The sequence below is a fragment of the Amphiura filiformis genome, chromosome 17 (assembly GCF_039555335.1).
Source record: "Amphiura filiformis chromosome 17, Afil_fr2py, whole genome shotgun sequence".
NCBI classification, from domain to species: Eukaryota; Metazoa; Echinodermata; class Ophiuroidea; order Amphilepidida; family Amphiuridae; genus Amphiura; species Amphiura filiformis.
The window spans coordinates 38,034,209-38,059,062 of NC_092644.1; the positions used below are offsets into that span (position 1 = coordinate 38,034,209).

The 24,854-nt window shown below is 38.6% G+C and overlaps 1 protein-coding gene across 1 annotated transcript in view; it reads left to right on the forward strand.

The window, feature by feature from the left end:
* The window catches only part of LOC140137753 (15-hydroxyprostaglandin dehydrogenase [NAD(+)]-like), a 30,410-nt gene extending 14,014 nt beyond the window's left edge, over positions 1–16,396 (forward strand). The window contains exons 4-7 of the mRNA XM_072159519.1: positions 9,715–9,808; positions 10,885–10,961; positions 11,779–11,930; positions 14,906–16,396. Of these exons, the coding sequence (XP_072015620.1) occupies positions 9,715–9,808; positions 10,885–10,961; positions 11,779–11,930; positions 14,906–15,098 (516 nt within the window). The 3' untranslated portion in view covers positions 15,099–16,396. The remainder of the gene's footprint in view (positions 1–9,714; positions 9,809–10,884; positions 10,962–11,778; positions 11,931–14,905) is intronic.
* The last annotated feature ends 8,458 nt before the right edge of the window (positions 16,397–24,854 follow it).

Below are 24,854 nucleotides of genomic sequence, written 5' to 3' on the forward strand. Positions count from 1 at the left end.
TCCAGAAAATTTTCCCGTGAAAATTTACCTATTAATCTTGAGTGTCAAAGATCAAGGGTGAGTTTTGAAACTATGTGACACATATTTTCTTGTTATTTTCTTTATAATTGATCTGTTATATTTGCTTCTATCTCAAATTTATCTTAAAAGTCATCCAGTAATTTGGTGAATAGTAACAGCAGCCATTTTTTCTATAGGTGGGTGTAAAGTGATTGAAAATTGGGTGATTAGGCCGGAATAGGCCCGTTGAAAAAAAAAGGTTTGTCTCAAGGCACATTCTCCAATAAAGTGTTCAAAATGCCAAATATGTGTCGCCCATAGTTTCAAGTCGTATTCAGACTTGTTTCATCAGAAAGAAATAACTTTTATTAATATAACATATACTTAGGAGTTGCTTTTTAAAATGTGTGAGGCTAGAGGTTGTAACATGCCTAGAAAGAATAAAACAATAGAGCTGATTATGCATGTCCACTGTTTTCCTCCATGTCGCCAGCCAAGGTGTGTTCAGTATAATGTGTCCCTGCTCTCTAAACATGCGTGCATATAATGGATTATAGGTACTTTTCATTAGCTGGTATCATGCCCTAATTATAAAGTATAAATCATCACAACACAGATTATTAAATTTTTCCAACAGGTCTTTCAGACTATGTCACCAATATTGTTCACCGATACGTTACCATATTTCTCACCATATTTTCACAGGAAAATTTTCTGGACACATGACACTCATGAGCGCAGACATATTAGCATTATGGAATGTGACCCCGAGCACATGGTGGTCTTCAATGTATTTGAATAGGCAGAATTTTTCTTGGATGCAAAATAAGTTACTTGTCGGAAGTTAATAATGTTATAACAAGAGTTTCCGTAGATAAATATTTTTTCCGTAGGTAAATATTTTTGAAATTACGTTTTGATGATATTGTGAAGAAATTAAGATCACATAATATTCAATAATTTTGTAGTGCATGAATTTCTATCGAAACTACGGCCAAAATACTATTCCAATTCATAATAATTAAGACTTGAATAGCGAGGTCACCGCCGGGGGTCAGGGATCAGGCTCAAGGTTACACTCACATTGATACGCATTGGTCATGTGTCCAGAAAATTTTCCCATGAAAATTTACCTATTAATCTTGAGTGTCAAAGATCAAGGGTGAGTTTTGAAACTATATGTGACACATATTTTCTTGTTATTTTCTTTATAATTGATCTGTTATATTTGCTTCTATCTCAAATTTATCTTAAAAGTCATCCAGTAATTTGGTGAATAGTAACAGCAGCCATTTTTTCTATAGGTGGGTGTAAAGTGATTGAAAATTGGGTGATTAGGCCGGAAATAGGCCCGTTGAAAAAAAAAAGGTTTGTCTCAAGGCACATTCTCCAATAAAGTGTTCAAAATGCCAAATATGTGTCGCCCATAGTTTCAAGTCGTATTCAGACTTGTTTCATCAGAAAGAAATAACTTTTATTAATATAACTTATACTTAGGAGTTGCTTTTTTAAAATGTGTGAGGCTAGAGGTTGTAACATGCCTAGAAAGAATAAAACAATAGAGCTGATTATGCATGTCCACTGTTTTCCTCCATGTCGCCAGCCAAGGTGTGTTCAGTATAATGTGTCCCTGCTCTCTAAACATGCGTGCATATAATGGATTATAGGTACTTTTCATTAGCTGGTATCATGCCCTAATTATAAAGTATAAATCATCACAACACAGATTATTAAATTTTTCCAACAGGTCTTTCAGACTATGTCACCAATATTGTTCACTGATACGTTACCATATTTCTAATGGATAACAATCTGTGAAAATAATTGGCTAGATGAATGCTTCTCATATGTGATGGATCAAGCAGATAACCATAGTTATATTATATATATGGAACAAAACATAATGGTTTCAAAGTAAAAAAATCAGGTCTATTAATGGCAAAAAGTCCTGCGCCAATAAAAGGATTAGGGATTAATCTAATGTGATAATCACAACCAGGCACATGTAGCTTCCATGAGTGCAGAGACAGAGAGAGAGAGCTCATCCAGGCTCAGTGCACCTTAAGGGCACACAACTATGAATCAACTGGCGTAACTACCTCTTTCTCTCTTTTTTTTTTTTAAAAAGAAAAAAAACAAGATCACTTTCCTCACAAGGAGGTGAGGATAACATTACTAAACAACTACTACTAACAACTGACTTGCAGAAACCAATCTAACAGCTTATGTGAATGAAGACACTGTTGGTTAGAACACTCAAAATAGGCAATGTGCCAACAGTCAATAACATCAACAGTTCAAGAGTCTTTTTGTCTGCAATGACAAACTGACCGGGGGGGCACTCCCTATCTGAAATGGCAGGGATGTGCCTCGGCCATGTTAAAAGTAGGGGGCATTCAGGTCAAATGTACAATACAAAAATATGGGGTCATTCAGTACACAACCTGAATAAAAATGGGGTCATTCGGTATGAAACTTTGAAAAAAGGATGGTCATTGGGGTAACAAAAAGTAAAATGGGAGTCATTGAGTACAGGATTGCCAAAAGAGTATCATTAAGTACACATAAATAAGTGCCAAACTGTGTAAAAACAACTTGGCCACCTTGGAAATGTGAAAAATCTCATTATTTCTGGAGGAGAACACAAATACCACCTAAATTTGGGAATTAAAAGGGGGGTCATTGGGTATAGCAGGAAATAGAAAAAGGGGGTCATTGAGTACATGGATTTTTTAAAAGGGGGTCATTGGGTAATAGGTAGGACCATAACACAAAAAAGGGGGTCATTGGGTACAAGCCGGTTTGAAAAAGGGGGTCATTCCCGAGGCACATGATGCGTATCCACTATGGAAGTGCCCCCGGGGGGATGAAAGGAGGATCTGGAGGAGTACATTCAGGGACCACTTCAACAAACTCGGAATCCTCGGTGGGTGGAGACGACTTGGGAAAGGGACGAGAATCCAGGTCAGGATAATACTGGACCTTAAAGCACTCAGATTTCTTGATACGATAAGAAGTATTCGAAGCTGAGAACCCACAAATTTGCGGATGTTGCACCATGGGCCTTCGATAGTAGTGACTAAGTAGCGATCTCTAGCATGAGATTTCTTGCGATCTGAGTAGAGGTAGACAAGATCACCAACCTCCAACTCTGCTGCTGGGGAGGCAGAGGCTAATGGGGCCTTTGAATGAGCACTGTGTGGGTGGTTGGCTTTTCGCAAGGCATGCTGGGCCTGAATCATTTGACAATCAGTGAAAGGAACCTGCTCATTGGTAAACTGGTCTCGCTGAAACCACATCTCACGGGCTGAAAGACCTCGGGATCTGATGCGAGTATTAAGGGCTGCAGTAGCAATGGCAAGTGATAATGCTGTAGCCGGACCACCTGTAGAATCTTGTCTGAGCAACTCATCTTCAAGCTCAGGAATGGCTTTCTCAGCAACAGGATTCTTGTTATTATTTTTAATACGACCGATCTCAACCGATAGATGGTAACGTGTGAGAAGTTTGTCATTGGCGAGTCGAACAAACCCTGGTGCTGGGTCAGTACGAATGACTGCAGGGGGGCCATCAAGTGGACGAAGTTCAATGCACAATTGAATCAGGGCATCACGCAATGTGCCATGTTGTTCATTCTCGACAATGCAAGAAGCTGTGAAGGACGTTGAGGTTTCGCGCAGCACAAGGACTAGCTGGCGGCTACGCTTCAGGATATCAGCTGCAAAAGAAATGCCAACTGCATCGGGAGGGTAACTTGAGGACTGCTCGATCAATGCCTTAGGGTGACAAGTTAATTGATGTCACTTGATCAATAGCCTTGTCCATATCAAGAGCATAAAAGTAACGCTGGGTCACCAAACTGAGCTGATGTTTGGAGGGATGGTCAAGTTGGATGTGCAGGGCAGTGAGAAGACCATTTAAGACCTGTCTGGGAACAACAATACAATCGCGAGTTGGGGACAATGGTTGATTACGATGAACAACAAGTAGGCCATCTCTAGCGATAGATGCAACCTGCAAATAGCGCTTCACATCTTTGACAGAAGTAGCTTTCTTTGAAGGCGAGTGCCCTGAACTAGATGAGCATGTGTTCGCCGCAGATCCGGGCATTCCTGCTGAATAGCATGCCAGACTGCTTTGCTGGCAAAGGGGAGCTTAGCTTTCCCGGACAGAATGTCATGTGCGGAAACACGAAGGACAGTTGCTTCCTCTTCACGTTTGATAAAGGAGCATATTTGACAAGTGGGCTCAGTGCAGTCAGGGGCATTACGACTAGCAAAGTCTGAGGGGGTGTTAGCTGATCCTGCAAGATGACGAACAGATGCTTGGAAACGACTGACAGCGGAGAGGAATGTGGACACGCGAGGACTGGCTGAAAACTCACCCCGGCAGAGCTTTTCATATGCCTGAACACAAGGTTTGCTGTCAGTGAGGATACATGTCTTGTGTTTGGACTGAATAACATAGGGACTGAAGTGCTTGGTGGAGGCAGAAATAGACAGCGCCTCAATTTCACAGGGTAACCATGTTGGCTGTCGATCACACAATTTAGCACTGAAGAACCGGCGAGGAAGAGTTTGTCATTGCGGGAAATATACAAGGTCGACCCAATGCTATGTTTCTTCACGGATCCATCAGTAATGATCCAAAGCTGATCATTGGGATGGGGAAGTGTGACTGCCCTAGCGGACGACAGTGCTGCTTGAGCCTTGTGAAAAGCAGTATGCAGACTATCAGACCATGTAAGCTCTTCAGTTGATTGGTGCCCTGCAAAAGCATCATCTAATGGGGCTACCAGACTGGCACAATTCTGAATGACACGGGCCAGAACCTTGTATGCACCGATGAAGGACCGCATGCCACCAACTTTGCTTGGAGGCGAGCAGCTGGAAAGTGTGGCGATGCTATGGGGGCTAGCACAAAGGGTTCCATTTGATCAAATCCAACCCAGAATTACTGTCTTTTGGGGGCAAATCACTGTTTTGGAAGCAGAAAGACGTAACCCAGACTTAGACAAAGCTTGCAAAACTTGACGCCAATTATCAACAAGTTTATCCACAGTATTACCACCACAGTACAAGTCATCAGCGAGTTTTGCTATGACACCTTTCTCTAAGAGGTCACCAAGGACACGACAAATCAGTTCCTCAAGGGCTGCTGCAGCAGTGTGTGATGGCTTAGAAGTTAGTGATGGTGAATAAACAGTGTGTATCTGGCCAAGATGTTCATGCTTTCTGATGACAAGTGGCACACCAGTATTGTTGGGAATGCGAACCCTGCCTGCAATACTTGTGATTACATCAGGCTTGGGCCAGGCTTGTTTGGGCGGTAGGAACCTACCGAGCGGGGTATCAACACGGAGCTCAATGGCAAAAGTAGCATCTGATTCAACGATGTCTGCAGGGAGATTTACCTCAACGTATGAGCCTGGCCATATGGTAGTATTTTGAGAAGGTCCACGAAGTATATGGGCACGACGAACAGTGTGCTGGGATTTGGGGCTCTTGTTGGCGCCATAAGTGATAATTGTACCATCTTTCAAGATGATTTGGTTCTTAGCAGGGCTTAATTGCGACATCATTGCATTTCATGAAGGGAATACCTGCAAGGATTTCTTCGTCAAGGTCTCTAACAACTAGACCTTTAAAGACAAAGGAGTGTCTGTCACGAGTAAAAGTGAGGGTTGTTTCCCCAACTACCTTAAGAGGGGATGACCCATCAGCTTGACGGGCAGACTGCGAACTCTGATGAATAGGGCATCCTAATCGTTGGACAGTGTTTTCGCGAATGAGATTACCAGTGGATCCACTGTCAATGGTGATGCGGACCGCATGGTGCTTGTGGAATGCATCTACATAAGGAGACTGATCAACATGAATTCGCAGCGCTGTCTGAACATTGGGCTGCGCACTAAGGTCAGATTGGTCAACAAAGGCGCATGCTAAATCTGAGTCGCTGTCACAATCATCAAGGATGTTAAGCTGACGAGCGCAGGCCAGGTATTTTCTGTCCTTTTCAGGGAGGTACGAGCACTCGCTTAATAAATGCGCATGGTCATGCCGACCAGGTTGCTCACACAGAGGGCAGGATTTACCAAATGATTTCTTAGCTTTCAATTTAGGCATCGGTCTACGCTGACTACTAGTGCGCATGCTGCGAGCAGCATCGTTTGAGCTCAGCTCATCCAGAGCTTGAGAAATTTAGGCTTTGATAGAAGCCAAGGTGCGGGATCTTAGCTCTGTATCGTACCGCTGCTTTACTAATCGGGGCAGATCAGGGTTTATAAGACGCAACCACGTTAACACTACAAAGTTTTCTAGTGTAGGCGTAATCTCCTCATCTTCATCGATGACTTGGTCATAGTGACTGATGCCGCCTCCTTCACGCATGAGGTTGTCTTCGGTGAATGCTACTAGACGCTGGTACAAGTCCTCTGGCCGTTCATCAGGGCCAAGGCTAATATTGTTGAACTCTAGGAAGTGGCCACCTGTTGTTTGGAAGCCAAAATGGAGACGGATGGCTTGCCATATCTTGTTCAGGCTGGTGCAGTTTTTATGCCTCCACCGCGAGGCATACTGTTTTTGCAATGTCCGTCCTTCCGTCCTTCCGTGCTTCCGTCCTTCCGTCCGGATGCGATATCTCGGGCATGGATGGGCGGATTGACTTCAGATTTTCAGGATAGGTGGGTCATGGTCAAAAACTCTGGCTACTTTTTTTTTTTGGTGAGGTTCAAGGTCATATACTGAGGTAAAAGGTCATTTGAGGTCAGAGGGCCCATTTTCCTTATTTACCTCTTTTCTCAGAGACTGGGGGTCGACGTTCCTCAAACTTGGTGGGTGGGTGCATCTTGACCCCAGACAGAACAAGTTTATATTGGTTAGTGGGTCAAGGTCTCCTGAGGTCATGCAGGGTCATCTGAGGTCAAATTAGCAAAAATAGTCATATGGCCATGAAACTTGGTAGGTACAGTCAAGATTTAGAGCCAAATTTTTGGAAGGTCATTTTGGGGTCTTCTGGGGTCACCCAGGGGTCATCTGAGGTCAAATTAGTAAACACTATCGTATGGGCATGAAACTTGGTGGGTACAGTTAACATTTAGAGCCAAATTTTTGGAAGTTTTTTTTGGGGTCACCAGGGGTCATCTGAGGTCAAATTAGTATAAACTACTATATGGACATGAAACTTGGTGGGTACAGTCAACATTTAGAGCCAAATTTTTGGGGGTCATTTTGGGGTCATCAGGGGTCACCCAGGAGTCATTGAAAGGTTGTTTTGGGGTCATCCAGGTGTCATCTAAGGTCAAATTCAGTCTCCTCTTTTAGGCTTGAAGCTTTGTATCAACTTGTGAATTCCACATCACTCCCTTTAGTGGAGGCATCACGGTCGACGCTGTGCGTCGAAAACCGCGACATCCGAGAACCGCGGTCCATCTAGTTGAGTATTGTATTTCGTGAGATAATTGGACAATAGTTGGCTATTTGTCCAAGCATAAGCTCCAATGCAGCATTTTTCTGGACTGCTGTTTTCCTTTGGGCTTCCTGTATGTCCTCACCATCGTTAGTGAGACCTCGAAGAGGGAAGTTTTGACTTTTTGCCCCATACCGCTCCTTCAACCAAGTAGGGAGAAAAGCTTGGGTCTAATGACAGTGTATATTGGAGGTTATGTTTCCAGCTTTCAAATGAGTTTATTGTTTCGTTCTTTGTTAGAGGCCATTGCTTGGCGCACGATGTGTTGTGGCCATTGCTGATTGTTTTTACACTCGTGTATGTGAACCAGAATAAAAGCTAATATGCAGCCTTGCAGGCTTAAGCTTACTGTTTTAAGCTTACTGGTCGCTCACAGTCTTGTGAAAGATCACACATTTAGGGTTCAAGATGACCACCAATTTCGTCAGGAAGGTCAGCTGAGAGACTTCAGAGATGACTGGTTTTGAATCCAAGCTGTCACCACGCCAATAAAAGGATTAGGGATTAATCTAATGTGATAATCACAACCAGGCACATGTAGTTTCCACGAGTGCAGAGACAGAGAGAGAGAGAGCTCATCCAGGCTCAGTGCACCTTAAGGGCACACAACTATGAATCAACTGGCGCTGACGTTATGTTCATGCCTTCACAGATACGTTACCTAAATTATACTCCCCTCGGAAAAAACGCTGTGATAAATGAAGCCAAATACCATACCAGACTTTAGTACATTGGGTGATGACTGATCAAGTATGGGTATTAAGTCGGTCAGTTTTTACACTTGCACGATTAAGACAAAGATGGGAAAGGGTTTCACAGATATCGTTACCACTGATACGTTACCCCCAATACGTACAAGTAATATTGCTTAAAAATGAAGTATTGTTGAAAAATCACCCATGCACTAGCTGTTTTGTGTTCTTAAAGGAGTATTTCGTGATCCTAGCATCCTCTTTTTATGACATTTTTCAGTTCATATCCATGAAAAAAGCATATTCCCAAAATTTCAGTTGATTCCGATATTGCGTTTGCGAGTTATGCATGATTATGTGTATTACACTGCTCCATAGACAATACGTTGTAATTTCGTTCTGGTGCACCAGAACGAAATTCAAATTTCACGATATCTTTGCTAAAGCGAATTAATCTGCAAGAAATATTTTGTACATAAACATTATGTAGCCAGAGGTTTCCAGTGATATAAAAATCTCAACTTTTTTTGAGAAAAGTGGGGGATGAGGCTGTGGATCACGAAGTGCCCCTTTAAACTATTAAAGTTTAAGATTCTGAACGAATTTTATGAATTCTTTGTGGTTGGCATTTTGTCATTCCTGAGACCAAACTTGAACGCTTTAACGGAGAATGGGCCTCAAAGCTCACAAGTGGTTTGAAAACAAATGCGAAATGTAATTTTTTTTTTTTTTAATTCCTGACTTGGTATTTTGAGGCCCAATTTTTCCGGAAAAAAAAAATTTTTGAAATAAAAAAAAAACTGCATTTTTTTTTTCAAATCATGCGATTTAATGCGCACGCAAGTTTTGAGACAAACTTTTTTTTTGCCTTATGGCCCAAAATATAAATGGATTTTCTGTGATTTTTTTGTTGTGACTGATGGGGCAAAGGAAAGGTATGGTTTTTTTAAGGGGGGCATGTTATTAAAATGTTTTATAACTTTTTAACCTTCTGGCTGCCATTATGCACTCATTTAAAAATGTTATAAAAACATGTTGTGTTTGCTAGGTGAGTATAACCAACACATTTTCCGCATTTGATAAGATGGGGGCAGTTGCGTAACTAGGGTTGGTAGCGCCCGGGGCAAGATACCAAATTGGTGCCCCTACCCCCCAACCCGAGAGTATATTAGACACGGGCAGTGGCGTAGCTAGTGGTTGTGGCGCCCATGGCTACGGGTACATAATGCCCCAGATTCATGAAACAATTGCATGCTTAGCGTGCAAAATTTTGGACAAATAAGGCCTACCACTAATTAATTTTGGTTACTAGAAGTTGAATATTGGTCTTAAAATGTTCTTTCAATTGATTTTGTGCTGAAATGCGTGTGAAGCATACGAAAATTTTGACTTTCATCGCTTGGAGGGGCACAGAATCGATGCTGAATTGGTCAATTTGACATCCCCCTAAGGTTGCGCCCGGGGCACATTGCCCCCCCCCCCTGCCACCTAGTTACGCCACTGGGGGAGCTGGATTACCATGATATTTTTCTATACTTTTTACTTTTAATTTCAGAGAGGTGTTATCATTGGCACCAAGTTGGCAGTGCAGTACATGCAAGGAGATACTGGTGGTGGAGGAGTGATAATAAACACGTCATCATTTGCTGGTGAGAATTCAAATAAAATGGTGTGGTAATACACCACACCTATCATTGCTTTCAAAAGTAGTCCTTCAAGAATAACCTTGGCTATGGGGGTAGTGGTGTGTGCAAAGGGGGCAAGAGGGCCACAGCCCCCCCCCCCCCACTTTTATTGGTCATTCGAGGGAAATCAGTCATTTCCCCCGAAATGACTGATTTCGCGCGCAACTTACACTCCTAATCAGACTCCATTTAGGGGAACTGAACAACCTGGCACCCCACTTTCAATGTGCTGCGCATGCCACTGTATGGGGGGGGGGGCTCGGTGAGGCCAAAGGCCTAGTAGCGAGGCAGATAGACAATTTTGTCAGCCAAGAGTAATTCTTGAAGGACTATTCAAAAGCTGATATTACAATAACCCATAAATATTCCTTAGGTAAGCATATCATGAGAATTGCAACTTGACACAACCCAAGTAGATTGACCTGTTCCAAGTATATGGCTAACTTTCCGGTCAATAGTTTCCCCCCATCATGATATCATTATTCCAAGAGACAAAAGTTTGTACTCCATTTCATAAGTGAGTTTTTGATTCGCGAAGATAGGACTTGGCATTAAGATTGTATCATGGTTTTCCGTATGAGAAAATGTGAATTCAACAAATCATAAGAGATGGGGTATGAACGATTAGACAGTACTTTTTGTGGGACTTAAGAGCACATCAGACATATCAAATTGCATTCTGAATATGAAGAATTTTTTGAAATTTGCGATATAGGGGCCTAATGCACATTTTATGGCAAATAATTAAAAATTGATATTTTTGATATTTAACAAAAAAGTACATATCTAATGGATTTTTCCCCAAAACACCCAAAAAATTAGGTCTTTTGGGGAAAAAATGTGTATATTTATTATGAAAGGTCACAAATTATGGGTCAACCCCATATAAAAAATTTTCAGGCCCCCTTAGGAGGGTCAAAAATTTTCAGATCCCTCCCCCCATTTTGCATCAGGGCCCCTTAACCAGTGTTTGTGAATGGTCCCTTAGGTTTCAAAATTATCATATTATAATCGTCTTTATCATTTTTTTTTCATTCTAGGATTATCCTTGTTCCCATCTCTACCAATATACTCAACAACAAAATTGGCCATCATTGGGTTCTCAAGACAAATTGCAGTAAGTTGTCAACGCCGCAACGTATTTCAGAATTTCAACTCAGAATTTACAGGTGGATCACTATAGTAAAAATTTCATTTGAATGAACACAGCAAACGTGTAAACCACATGAGAATCACGAGCGTACATGCCTGGGAAGTGAATCACTCATGATAGGCTGCTATTTCAGGTGTCTTTTGATGATTCTTCTTCTTCCATAGTGCCTCCCTCATATGTATGATATAATATTGGATGGCTGAGCATGGTACCAGTATTTTACCCCCCCCCCCTGAGAGAGAGAAAGAGAAGGAAAAGAATGGGAGAAAAAGAGGAAGAAAAAAGAAAAGAAAAGAGAAGACAAGAGAAAGGGGAAAAACATAGTAGAGTGAGTACACCTGCTTCATTGCCTGTTTTACACCTGATGTTGTGGATATAAAATAAGGAGATCCACGGGTCACAATTGGTGTTGCCTGCTTTGTAAATTGTGTAAAGTTGGTGAACCCAATGGCTTCAATTGGGCCATCATTTCGTAAAATGTTCCAACTTCTGCGAGGGAAGCATTCAGACTCTGTGTATATGGATCAATAAAAGTAGCCATTTTGGCTTGTTTTGGACACCTGTACACTTTTTGTGTAAAGCAATAATAACAAAAGTGTAAAAATGGTCCAAGAATGGCTTCAATTGGGCCTTCATTTTGAAACCTTTTCCAACTACCAAGGGGGCATATATCCCCATAAAGTACATCGTGTAATTGTGTATATCACATGTGTATGCAATGACTTATCATATTTATTTGATAGCACAGTACAACCATTCCTATTTTTATTTTGACCTACAGACTTTTGATGCACTTGTAGCGAAAAAGAAGATCCGTGTAAATGTGATCTGCCCACATACAGTTGATACGCCAATATTTACAAAAATGAAGAAGGAAAAGGTGTACGTACCAGTGATGGAAGATACCGCCGGTATTGTACAGAATATGAGCACGTGAGTAACATCACAACGTGATGCTAATGCAGGCCTTGCCGTTTGAGGCGAGCGATCGCTCTCGCTCGCCACCGCTCGCCCAAACTCGATTTCTAGCGAGCGATTTTTCACTCGCCATACACACTAAATATCACTCGCTGCGAATCTCCCCAAATCAGCAATTGAATCAGCAAATTCAGAATTTAATCGATTCTGTGCCCTCTCTGAGCGGAGAAAGTCACAAATTTTAGCGCGCTTCGCACGCATTTCAACACAAATTCATAAATACCATTTTAAGACCTACTTGATTATACCTAAATAAATGGTATTTGTGAAAATGCGACCACTCGCCTAGCATCATGCTAGCGAGTGATTAACCACTCGCCTTTAAAATCTAGACGGCAAGGCCTGCTAATGCTCAGGCCCGTACGCAATTTGGAAAAGTATACAAAAAGTCCCAAAATTCAGACTTTGCAAGCGTTGCGAGCAAAACAATCAGATTTTTTATGCTTTTATGGACTAAAAGGTCCAAATTTTGGGAAGAAAGTCCACTTTTCACAAAATTGCTACCCCCTTGGAAAAAAATCTACTTTTTCAAAATCAGCACCCCCAGTGAAATACTGCGTACGGGTCTGCTAATGCTGTATATTACTTCATTTCGGTAACAGAGGACCATACATTTATGTAGGAAAGGAAAACCCAAAATCTTGTCCAAAGTCCCGTGCAAATTCAATGCTCATTTTGCCGCAGTTGGACGAGGGGTGTCGCAAAACCATTTGAGCTATGAATTAAGTACTTTCTGTCAATCAAGCATGATCTTTAGGCTGAATTTGACCTTTGTGGGGGACACAAATTTACTATACTATCATATGCAATATAAACGGTTGCAAAAAAGCAAGTCCCTCAAGACATTTTGGTATAATCCAAAAACTGATTGATCAATTCTCTTGTTTTAAAGTTTGGAACATAGACTCATTATTAGTTATGCATCAAGTGAGCGGGTTTGTGTTACTACATATTAACATCTTCTTTGCAAAATACAGCCATTTATGAAAAAAAAAAAAAAAAAAAGTTGCATTTTTCTACATTAGCTTTTTATGCTTCAATTTGTTGTTGACAATTGTTTCCCTTTTAGTGAGTAATTTAATCAAAAATGAGCATCTTTAATTAAATTAAATTTAAGCTTTTCCTGATTTAGGTGTACCACATTCAAAAACCTTGGTTTATTTGAAATCTATTTTCACCAGCCCAAACTCAAATTGTAATAATTATTTTAATGTTATAATGGTCCACATTTTATGACACTTTATAAAGACTTCACAATCTAACATTGCCTCTGATTGGTCAGTTACATGATATCTTCATTTTAATCACCAATCAGAATGGAGTTTTGCAAATATTGCACCCCAATTTATTTGCGTGGTGAAATTATTCTAGCAATGTTGCTGATTGGTCCAATTGATAAGGAAACCTCCTTTTTGACCAATAGGCAGGTACCCAGCAAACACAAAACGTTTTCGACATCATTCGCAAAATGTTATAAAAGGTTGTCAGAAAACGTTTTAATGTCGGGTTATATGAAGGGTATATTAAGAGTATAAATCGTTTTCATAACCTTAAAAAACATTTTTTGATAATCTACTGCTCAGCAAACAAAAATGTTTTACAGAAAACGTTTAAAATGTCGGGTTATATAAAGGGTATAAAAACGTTTTAATAGCATTCCAAAAATATTCTTGAAAACTTGATACAAAACATTCTTAACAGAATGTTATTTTGGGGTTGAAAAAATATTTTGCGAAAAATAGTTGCCCAAAATATTTTCAATAATGTTTTAAAAACGTTGTCATGACCTTTATATAACCCGACATTTAAATGTTATTAAAAGGTTTTGAAAAAACATTTTAAGAACATTTCTGTGTTTGCTGGGTTCAAATATTTTAACATAATGTTATTTAAGTATTGACACAATATTTGGCAAAAATGTTTGCAAAAATAGTTTACAATAACATTTTTTGAAAACATTAAAAAATATTGTTGTAGTGTGTTTTCATACAAAACGTTTTAAAAACTTATCATGACCTTTATATAACCCGACATTTTAATGTTATTAAAACGTTTTTACCTAAACCAAAAGCCAAAATATAACTTATTTAAAGCGTTTTTAAAACGTTTTTGTGTTTGCTGGGTAGTTCTGATGGGGTTAAAAACGTTTTCATGACCATTCTATAACCCGACATTTAAATCAGTGTTATTAAAACATTTTGACCAAAACCAAAAGATGTTTATAACATGTTCATAATGGTTTTAAAAACAAATTGGTGTTGGCTGGGATACTACGAAACTTGTACATCTGTAAGCACATTATAAGCACAATGTGATGTTCCATAATTTGCCCATCCCCTTAACACAAAAGTGGTAACCATGCATGGCAAAGACCCCCTTCGCAATGGTTTTCATCAAATTCTCCCCCCTCCCTTTTTCATGCAAAATCAAGGACAAAATTTGGCCCAAAACAACCCTGTTTTTGTGGTTTGCAATGACTAGAATTTCAAACACCCCTTTTCAATGACACTTATATAATATTGACATAAAATACCAAATTTTCCCAAGTAGGCCTACCCCTTTTATCCAAATTTCGCGGACAGTGCAAATTAAATACCCCCTATTTTGCTGCTTTCAAGGTCCTCGCTACTGGTAAAAAAAATCTTTTCCGTGTTGAGCTGGGGGCCTGGGATAATGTGGCAGTGAACTGGATGGAAGTTAAGTTGTAGTAGGTTTTGTCCAGGCAATTTTAGTGATCATGACAGCCTACAGCACTTATGTTTTAAGCTTACCCCCAAGCTTACTCACATGCTAATATGGCAATATGTGCGTTTTGGTTACGTCAGCATTGAAAAATTGCAGGGGGGGGGCGTTTATTTAAGGGAATGTTTATTACAGACAATCCAATATTTCTGATTATGATTTAAATCTTTGACCGTTTTATATTGCAGACCACAAGAGTTTGCCCAGCACTATATGAAACTCATTGAGGAATCTCATCATGGTGACACTATGTATGTGCCTGCGGAGAATGCCCAGAAGACTGAATTGATTGCAGATGAGACCAAAGGATTCAGGGAACATATAGGTCTTGCTGATTCATTCTTGAAGCTGCGGGATGCTGCTAGCATGCAGGCATCCTAAAAACATGTAAAATATTCTTAGCCAGTGGGTGTGGTTTAGCTGTCTTCCTTCAGTGCTGCTGACAAGGGGAGCTTAAGGTTGTGTGTTACCCCCAGGCCCGGGGTCCTAAGGGGCCCGCAAAAATAAAGAAAACATACATTAATGGGCCCGTAAAAGCAAAGAAAAGACACCTTGGGGGTCCGTAAAAATGGGGGCCTGTGTGTTCATTTGACGCCCGGGCCCATAATGGCTCTCGGCGGCACTGCCTTCCTTCCTTCCTATATACATGCAGGACCTTTGTGGGTATACATGTGCTTGCCTCAAATGTTTGAGTATCAATGCACAGGCTTAAATCCATAATGTACGATCTTATAACATGAAATTGGTTAATGTTTTTGGTTGATTTTATTGCATATTTTTTTGTAATGCATATTTGTAATGTTTGCACATGTCGCAACTTGCACCTAAATGGAATCAGCCAAATTTGTTGTGTTTATAGGTCAACAGAGCAAAGTTCAACATAAAGTCATAATTTTTTTATTAGGCCTATGACTTTATGTCCTCTCATAGAATTGCATGTAAATGGCCAAAATAACCAGTGGGATTTCTTACACTTTACCAAGGGTCGGTCAGTATGAAAGTTAACCTTTGACCCCTTTTATTGAATATTAAAAGTTGAGATTTTTATACCACTGGAAACCTTGGCTACAAAAAAATGTCTTGCAGATTAATTTGTCTAGCAAAAATATTGTGAAATAAGCATTTTTCGTGGATATCTACTGAAAAATGTCATAAAAAGAAGATGCTAGGATCACGAAATCTTTTAAAATATGATTTTTGGCTGTTAGTGTTATGATGTGTTGGTTAAAGTGAATACAGCCTACGGTCTGAAAAGAAAGGCTAATTTTGATTAAAAAGGTTGGCCACATTTATGTGGAAATCATTTACAGATTTATTTATTTCTAAAAATGATTAAATTGCTTTATTTTTGTTCAAATAATTTAACAATATCTAATGCTTGCAGGTAGTATAGTTTTACTGGGTATTATATCTATTGCAAAACAAAACCGATACATGTTCAGGGCCAGGGTAGCCTTCATATTGACCCTTTTCCATAGGTTGTTGACTTCGATTGGGAGCTATATTTGGTGAGCACTTTTTGGTTGAAATCATATTAATTGGGTCATAAATTAAAATCAAATAAATCTTATGCACATTTTTTTGTATTTTGTATGTATATACAAGGTTATTAATAAACTGTTCATCTTATTTCCATGTCAAGATGCATCCTTAATTAAGGACATAATTACGAATTAACCTTAAACATGGTCTAGTCGAATCTAACATTTTATTTGTCTGTTAAACCCGTCGATGTTTTCTTCTCATATAAAACATGTTTTTATTTTTATTTTGTTTTGAAGTTCTAAGACATATCAAGGAGCTCAAATAGAAACAAAATATTTATCCTGAGTAAGCAGTTGGACAACCGCATCTAAAAAACATTTTTTATGGAGATTATCCAAAGCTACAATATGATGCTTACTAAACTTTCGGCTTCAGTTTTTAACCGTGTCCGATGTACCAAATCTGTATTCGCTTTAACCAATTATCTAAACAACCAAAATTCACATTTTCATTAAATAACTTTTATTTTGTAGCCTAGATGTAAGAGTATAATCGTGGGTAATTTGAATATCCTGGTGCGTAAGATAACAGAGCCGGGATGATGGAGGTAGAACTTTTTGAATGACCCTCGTAGGAGATGTGCATGTGATCACAGTATGCATAATGGGCTATTCAGTTGAAATCCACACTCCCCTGTGGAAGATTTTGGAAATATCTTGCACAGGGGGAGTATGTTTTTCAAATGTAATTGGTCTGAGTTAATCATTTTGAAACCCATACCCCCTCTGTATAATGGCTTTACCTGTATCTTCCACAACTGGAGTGAGTATTCTAATGGAAGTTACCCAACTGTCTATTCTATTTGAAACCTACACTCCCTCTGTTGAAGCTATTTCCAAAATCTTCCACAGGGGGGGTGGATTTCAACTGGAATAGCCCAATTGAAGTTGATGTAAACAAGTTTTATTATTTTAGAGTAAGGGGAGATTTTATGTCTGTAACTTAGTTTTTGCTAAATAGAATAGTTTTTAGTTGTTAAATTAAAATAATATTTAACTAAGAAAGAGACTTTTGCTTTATAATTTGATTTACAGGCAAGCCAGCCTGCTTTGTATTTTTTTAATCCTTCCTGCAAAACTTTGCAAATTCCCCACAATTAAAAATGACATGGGCCTCTAGTGGATGGCATTTTAGCAGATCTCCAAAATCATTTTTTTTTTTTTAAATCAGTTATATCTAAGCATTGCCCCTCTCTTAAGGGGGGTACTACACCCCTGGCCAATTTTGTGCCTATTTTTGCATTTTTCTCATAAGTTATAGCGCATTAGTGACATTATAGGGGCAAGGACTACAACTACTACACTGGAAATTTTATTTCAGCACAGACAACAGTTGTGGAGTTACAGTCAAAAATGAGGGAAAACCAATATTGATCAATAAATCAATAACTACTTGCCTTGAGTTGCTGAATTTTCAGTGCAGTATATAGTTGTAGTCCTTGCCCCTATAATATACATATCTTACTTACCACCAATGCGCTGTAATTTTTGAGAAAAATGCAAAAATAGGCACAAAATTGGCCAGGGGTGTAGTACCCCCTTATATAGGTGTTGCGTTGTGACAATATATTGAAAAATATCAATGTTTTTCCCAAGACAGTTTTCAATCTATTAACATTAACAACATTGAAATAATCAATTCACCAAGGAAGTAAATAGTAATTTTCTAACATTTCATACTTTCTTGATCAATAGAGAGGACAAACCCAGCAAACACAAATGGTTTTTGGGAAAATGTTTTAATAACAAAAATATTGGGTTATATAAAAGTCAAGAAAACGTTTTAAAATGTTTTGTATGAAAACACACCACAAAAATATTTACCCTAAGACAGAGAAATTGAAAAACACTCGGACGCAAAAATTGCATGCATGTTGGCAATCAGACACGACAACCATTTATTGACTTTTGTTTAAGACCCGCACCAGTACCTACAACAAATAAACAAACAAACAAATTCTCAGCCGTACTATAGCCAAATATATAATAGGAGATTCTCTAATCGAGCGAACTATACCCGACCCAAGACTCTAGCAAAACAACGACCAAAGGCGCAGAAAATCTCGTTTAGCAAAACCAAATGTGATCCAAACTTGCACTCGGGTGGCCGCCACCCGAGGCTTAAATTCTGAGCGTTTGACCCCGAACCCGTGGATCATTAAATCAAATATCATGGCTAAACCAAATGTGATCCAAACTTGCACTCGGGTAGCCGCCACCGAGCTTAAATTCTGAGCGCGTTTGACCCCGAACCTGTGGATCATTCATCAAATATCATGGCTGGAAACTCAACAATAAATTACGGTACTGGTGCATACAGATCCCACGCTCCCAAGTGGAATTCCTGAGACTCTTCAACAGGTGATCTACCTGAAGTTCAAAGGATCAAGTCTTAATGTTAGCATTCTATGACATACATATATCAAAATAAATAAATACAGAAAAGATAATTCAAAACCCAGCATTATTTTCTTTTGCTTACTGTGTGAAGTCTTTGACCTTATAAAAGACTACTTTACTGTTTTTGATGACACCTGTGCCTGCATGTAACAATACGATTGTCAATTCCTTTACATATAGTTTTGACGACTTACTTTCCCTCTTGAACTATCATCCTAAAAAGGTTGATACAGAACAATTATATAAATTTTATGTAGCAACATATTGAACACATGATCTAATTAAACAGTGTACATTGTATCTTTGAAGATCTGAGAAAGGGAAATTAATTGCAAGTCACATGCAATTTTAATGATCGGCGTCAACTCTTTATTCCTCCCTCCTTATCTACAGGGACCATAATTCTTGATTTTTCTTTTAAACTTACAGACAGTTAAATGCTTTAATTAGCTATTATTTAACACACTACCATGTAGTAGATAAAATATATCTGTATTTACAGCTCATTATCTCATTACTGTCACACATAATTAGATTTTACTTCCTTCTCACATGTCCACACAGGGCGCGGTGGGTGGGAAGATTTTTGTTGTTGTCGTGTCCAATACAAAACCAACAGTGAATAAATCACCACCTAATCACGCCCGAGACCTCTGGCGGCAAATCCCATTGGTTCCCGGTCGAGCCAAACAATACAAATTTATCTGCATGACAATGATTGACATCTGACCCGGTAAACAATAACATGGATTGGCCCATTCCTCAGCAAGGGTAAATTGAGTTTAACTTGTTGCACTGTGTTAAACTTTATTTCAAAATGTTATTATAAAATATTTTTGGCAAACATTTTTTGCCAAATATTTTGTCAACACTTAAATAACATGTTAGAAGTAAATTATCACAAAACGTTTTTGAATGTTATGAAAACGTTTCATACCCTTTATAACCTGACATTTAAACCTGACAACCTTTTCTAACCTTTTGCGAATGATGTCGAAAATGTTTTATGTTAGTTCGGAAATTACATCCAAATCAGTGAAATCATAGTATATGTCACCACTAAAAATTGACTGGTACATGATTGGAATGATTTTAAAGCTTTGATGTAAAGATTTCAAATGTGTTATATTTAAAAAAGTCATTTTGTTGACTTTGTGCTCATTGAGTTAAACGGGCATTTCGTGATCCACAGCCTCACTGCCCCCACTTTTCTAAAAAGGTTGAGATTTTTTATACCACTGGAAACCTCTGGTTACAAAATGTTTATGTACCAAAAATTTCTTGCAGATTAATTTGTTTAGCAAAAATATCGTCAAATTTGAATTTTGTTCTGGTATACCAGAACAAAATTACAACAGTGGCCTATGGAGCAGTGTAATACACATAATCATGCATAGGCCTAACCCCATAACGCAAAATCGGAATCAACTGAAATTTTGGGAATAAGCTTTTTCGTGGATATCTACTGAAAAATGTCATAAAAAGAGGATGCTAGGATCACAAAATCCTCCTTTAAAACGGGTCATAAATATTCAATGTAGTGGATGTTTTCAACGTTTTTATTTCAATGTCAATGGGCAATGTTTTTGATCATTGCAAGAACTTATTCACTCCCTCATCTTTCCCAGGTACCACTACCAATGTATATAAGGCAAAAAAAATGTTTGGTTGCCCCTGTGACCGACCAAAAAAAATTAGAAATCTTGGGTAGTTTTTTTTTTCAATCACATTTTAAAAAGCAACCTTAAATTTTGACAGTATTGAGGACCCATTGTATTTCTTATTCACTCATTTCATTTATTAAATGCATATTATTGATTAAAAACAAGAAGTATTTCTATTTAAATTCAGTCCAAAAATGCATAATTATTTACCGTAAAATGGTCAAGCATTTGTTAAATACTAGCCTGTTCAAAATAGTGGAAAAATGGAGGGAGGGCAACTAAACATATTTTGTTGGCCTTTTAAATATGAAAAACGAACGTGTCCTTGTTTGCTGACCAGAGCCATAGCCAGTGGGTGCGGGGGTGCCCCCCCCCCCCCCATGCCAAAGGTCCAAAAAGTCCCCTTTTTTTGACCCAAAAAGTCCCATTTGCGAGCGAGAAAATACAGGTTTTTTTAGGGCATTTTGAAAAAAAAAAGTCCAAATCTGTCCCAGTCCAAAAAGGTCCAAATTTTGAAAAAAGGTCAAGATCAGCACCCCCCAAAATAAATCCTGGCTATGGGCCGGTTGCTGGCAAACACCTACAATACATGCAATATAATGATATAAGATAAGTTGCAGATCATGCAGGGGATGATACACTGCATGAGTGGTGTTGTGCGAGTCACCCTTAGGCCCAAAAAAAATTGTTTGTTTGTCCATGTCCGATCGACCGTGTTCCCTGGTCCCGACCGTGTCTTTTTTTTTTTTTTTTTTTTTTTTAATTTGCGTTGAATGTCCTAGTAAAACAGTGCTTAGTATAAATTTAAACTTGAAGAAAGAAAATGTAAAGAAAATGAACACTATAACATGCAGAACCATCTCAAGAGAACCAGTAAAGTGCTGTGTGTTTTTACTTATTTACTTATTTTCAAATTGTCAGTTTCAAGTGCAATATCTGTAAAAAAAATTTAAAAATCCGACCTACCGACCCAACTGTTTCATAAGCCTCTATGGACAAACAAACCTTCTTTTTTTTTTTTGCCTTTTGCATGGACAAGTTGTTTTCTGAGGGTGTAATGCCGGCTCATAGGTGTGGATATATTATAGTTCTTCATCACTCTTGACATATGGTAGAACAACCATACCTTTTAGTTGTTGGATTGTCATCAAACTTGGTGGATGTGATCACCATCGAGTGCCGAAAATGGTCAAGGTCATGGGGGTTAAAGGTGGAAATCCCAGGCATAGATATTCGTGTTTGCTCAATCACAACAGTGCCATCTAGTTTACTCTTGTTCTTTTCCTCAGTCTTTTTAATCACTTTCTTTGGTTTAACACTTTGCATGTCCAATTGGGATACCCACATGTCTGGAGGGCTTGGAGGGCTTTCTGCACAGTGGGAACTAGAGCAGGGAGAAAAGAACTACCACACACAAGTCGGCCATAACAGATCATGTTCATGGCCTGCGGAAGTGGGCGGTGTGTGTGCCATTACAGTTAGCAGCCTGGACAACCGATTCTTTAGAAATGCTTAGTCGCGCTGAAAGTCGATCGATACATGTTAAAATCAGCACAATTCAGAGATACACCTTTTTGCTATGAAATTAATTTTCTCGGTCAAATATAAAGCAATATTTTTTTTTTTCTTCAGTAATGTCAGTTAAAAACTTGGTGATTGGATATACATTTTTTTTACAAATCCTGGTGTTAAAATTAAGCATCAAATTGTATCTTTTAGTGTGATATTTTTTGATTTTTATAGGCCTTCAGTTCGCTTGCGAGCTTTTTACGAATTCATTTTTAGCGTCTCAAACTAATATAGTTTGCTAAAGAAAGATATTTCCCACCTCTGTAAAGCACATCGTGTGGGTCTATATATTATAGTTTTGTTAGAATTTCCGTTTTTATTTTACCCTTTTTCCCTTCATACTCCAAAAATGTCTAACTCAGTACTTTTATCTCGAGAGCAACCAACAGAAATAGTCGATATTTCCTTTGTTGTTTATCCAGGTCAATTTTCCATTGAAAGCAAATTGCCCGACCAGCAATTTGGTAGCCCAAATCCCCAATTGAGTGTTCTGGTTAAACATGATCAGTAGGAGCGCTATAGGCCTGGGAATTTCTTTGCTATATTGAAGTTCTAGCAACACTGTAGCCATGCCGGTATTCCTATTAAACCCAGGGATATCGATCCACAATGCTAGTATTAGCCTTAGATTTCACTCGTTGATTTTGAAAAATGGTCAGCCGGCAGTTAAAATAGTGAAATGAAAACGCAAATTCTGACAAAACTATGATATATCGCTCACAGTGATGTGCGTTAGAAAGTTGGGAAAAATCCTTCATTAGCGAACTATCTTACTTTGAAAAGCTAAAAGGTTGATCCAAAAAAGGCTCATGGACAGAGTTTAAGCCTATCAAAATCGAAAATCTTACACTAAATGACTAAATTTCACGCCTAAGTTTAACACTAGAATTTGAAAAAAATACAGTATCAAGCACTACAATTTTTCCTGACATTTACTGAAAAAATGAAAATGATTGCTTTTCATTTGGCCGAGAAAATTAATTTTACATCGAAAAGGTGTAACTAAAAATTTAGCTCATTTCAACACCAAATTCGATCGTTTGTATTGCCTCATTAAATGACTGAGTGAGCCTTGCCAAACAAAAGAATCGGTTGTGCAGGCTGCTAACTGATTAGCAAAGAGAAGAGAAAATAAGTGCACCAAATCGCACGAATCCCATTTGAAAAATCAAAAATTTTCCAGCTTATGAGAGGGCACATCCCCCCTCAGACACCTGCTGTGCACACTTACGCGCGCATGTTGGTGCTTACGTGCCATTTCACCGTTGTTGTACATATTCTGTCTCTTTGTATTTATATTCCCGAATCAACAAAAAGTGTTCTCTAAATTGCACGAATCCTGTTTGAAAAATAAAAACATTTCCAGCTTCTGATGGGGGCACATCCAACCTCAGACACCCACTGTGCACCTTATGCGCCAAGAATTTTTTTGCCCCCCCCCACTTTCAAACACCTTCTGTGGGCCCTGATGTTGTTGACAATTAAGAATCATGTCATTGGGTGGGGGGAAATAAGGTCATTGGCACAGAGCAAGATTGATCTAGATACAAACGCTGGATCAAGAAAGCTGTATAGAAATAAGAAAGAGAAGGCGTACAACTATGAACAGAGATGAAGGACAGTATCAGCTATCCCACATTTTCAATGAGTTTCTTCAACAGAGATCAAGATCACCGGCGTGTCCAGGATCTGTTCCTCATGGGGGCTCAGGGAGCTTTCAGAGTTATAATGGGGGGGGCCTTAATGGCTAAAATGGCCAAAAAACAGCTGATTTTACATGATTTTTAACAAAGTGCAGGGGGGGCTTCAGCCCCAAAGCCCCCCCACTGAAGATAATCCCCAGAAGGAAAACCAATTGGCAACCCAAAAATTAATATCTCCCCTTACTACACCCCTCCCCGAAAACCTTTTTTTCACTTTTCCACACCAGACCAAGCTAAATTTAATTTGAAACAAATAAAAAGTTTTCACTTTACAAATCAGTACCACAGATGTTTGGGATTTCTTTTTTAAAATAGTAATTTTTTAAAATTGTCATTCTTTTACCTGTGTCTAGAACAATAACCAAATTCTTCAATACAACACATATATAGGCCTAGGCCTACATCTGTTTAAAACTGAAATATCTTCATTACCTTCATCATAGACCCGATAGGCTTTATTGCAACAATTTATTCACAACTTTGGATTAAGATTGGTCAAAAAGGGAACAGTTTTCAATCATGATCTGGCTCTCAGGCAATGAACTTGATTTTTTTTTTCTCTTTGCTTATTAATATTATACCCTTCACAAAATGCATAGAGGGTATGCAATATGACATCACTCAGTCATCCTCATTTTAAAACAAATGGTAGGTATGAATGGTTGTGGAATTGGTATAGAGACCTCCCCCCCCCTCTGTCATGTAGAACTGCACTCCCATGTGACTGTCATTTCCATTGTATACCATTCTGGTTGGTTTTATTGTAAATCTTTGAATTAAAGGAGTATTTTGTGATCCTAGCATCCTCTTTTTGACATTTTTCAGTAGAAAAAAAAAAAAAAAGCTTATTCCCAAAATTTCAGTTGATTCCGATTTTGTGTTTGCGAGTTATGCATGATTATGTGTATTAGGGACCATTCACAAACACTTGTTAGGGGGCCGTGATGCAAAAAAATTTTATTGCAAAAATATTTTTGGGCCCCCCTTTACAAATCTCAAAAATTTCAGGGCTCCCCTTTTTGACGTGAAAATTATTGGTCAACCCCATAGAAAAGCATATACAGGGTGATTTAAAATGAACTTTACCCAACTTTACCCATTTTTTTATATATATTTGCGGAGATTGTACATATCAAAAAACTATCATAGAAAGCAGTGATAAGTGTTCTGTAGTAGAAATTTTGAATTTTGATTATAAGTGGTTTTAGTTAGAAGATATTGCATTTTCAATTTATCATCCCATTTTTAGACCAACAC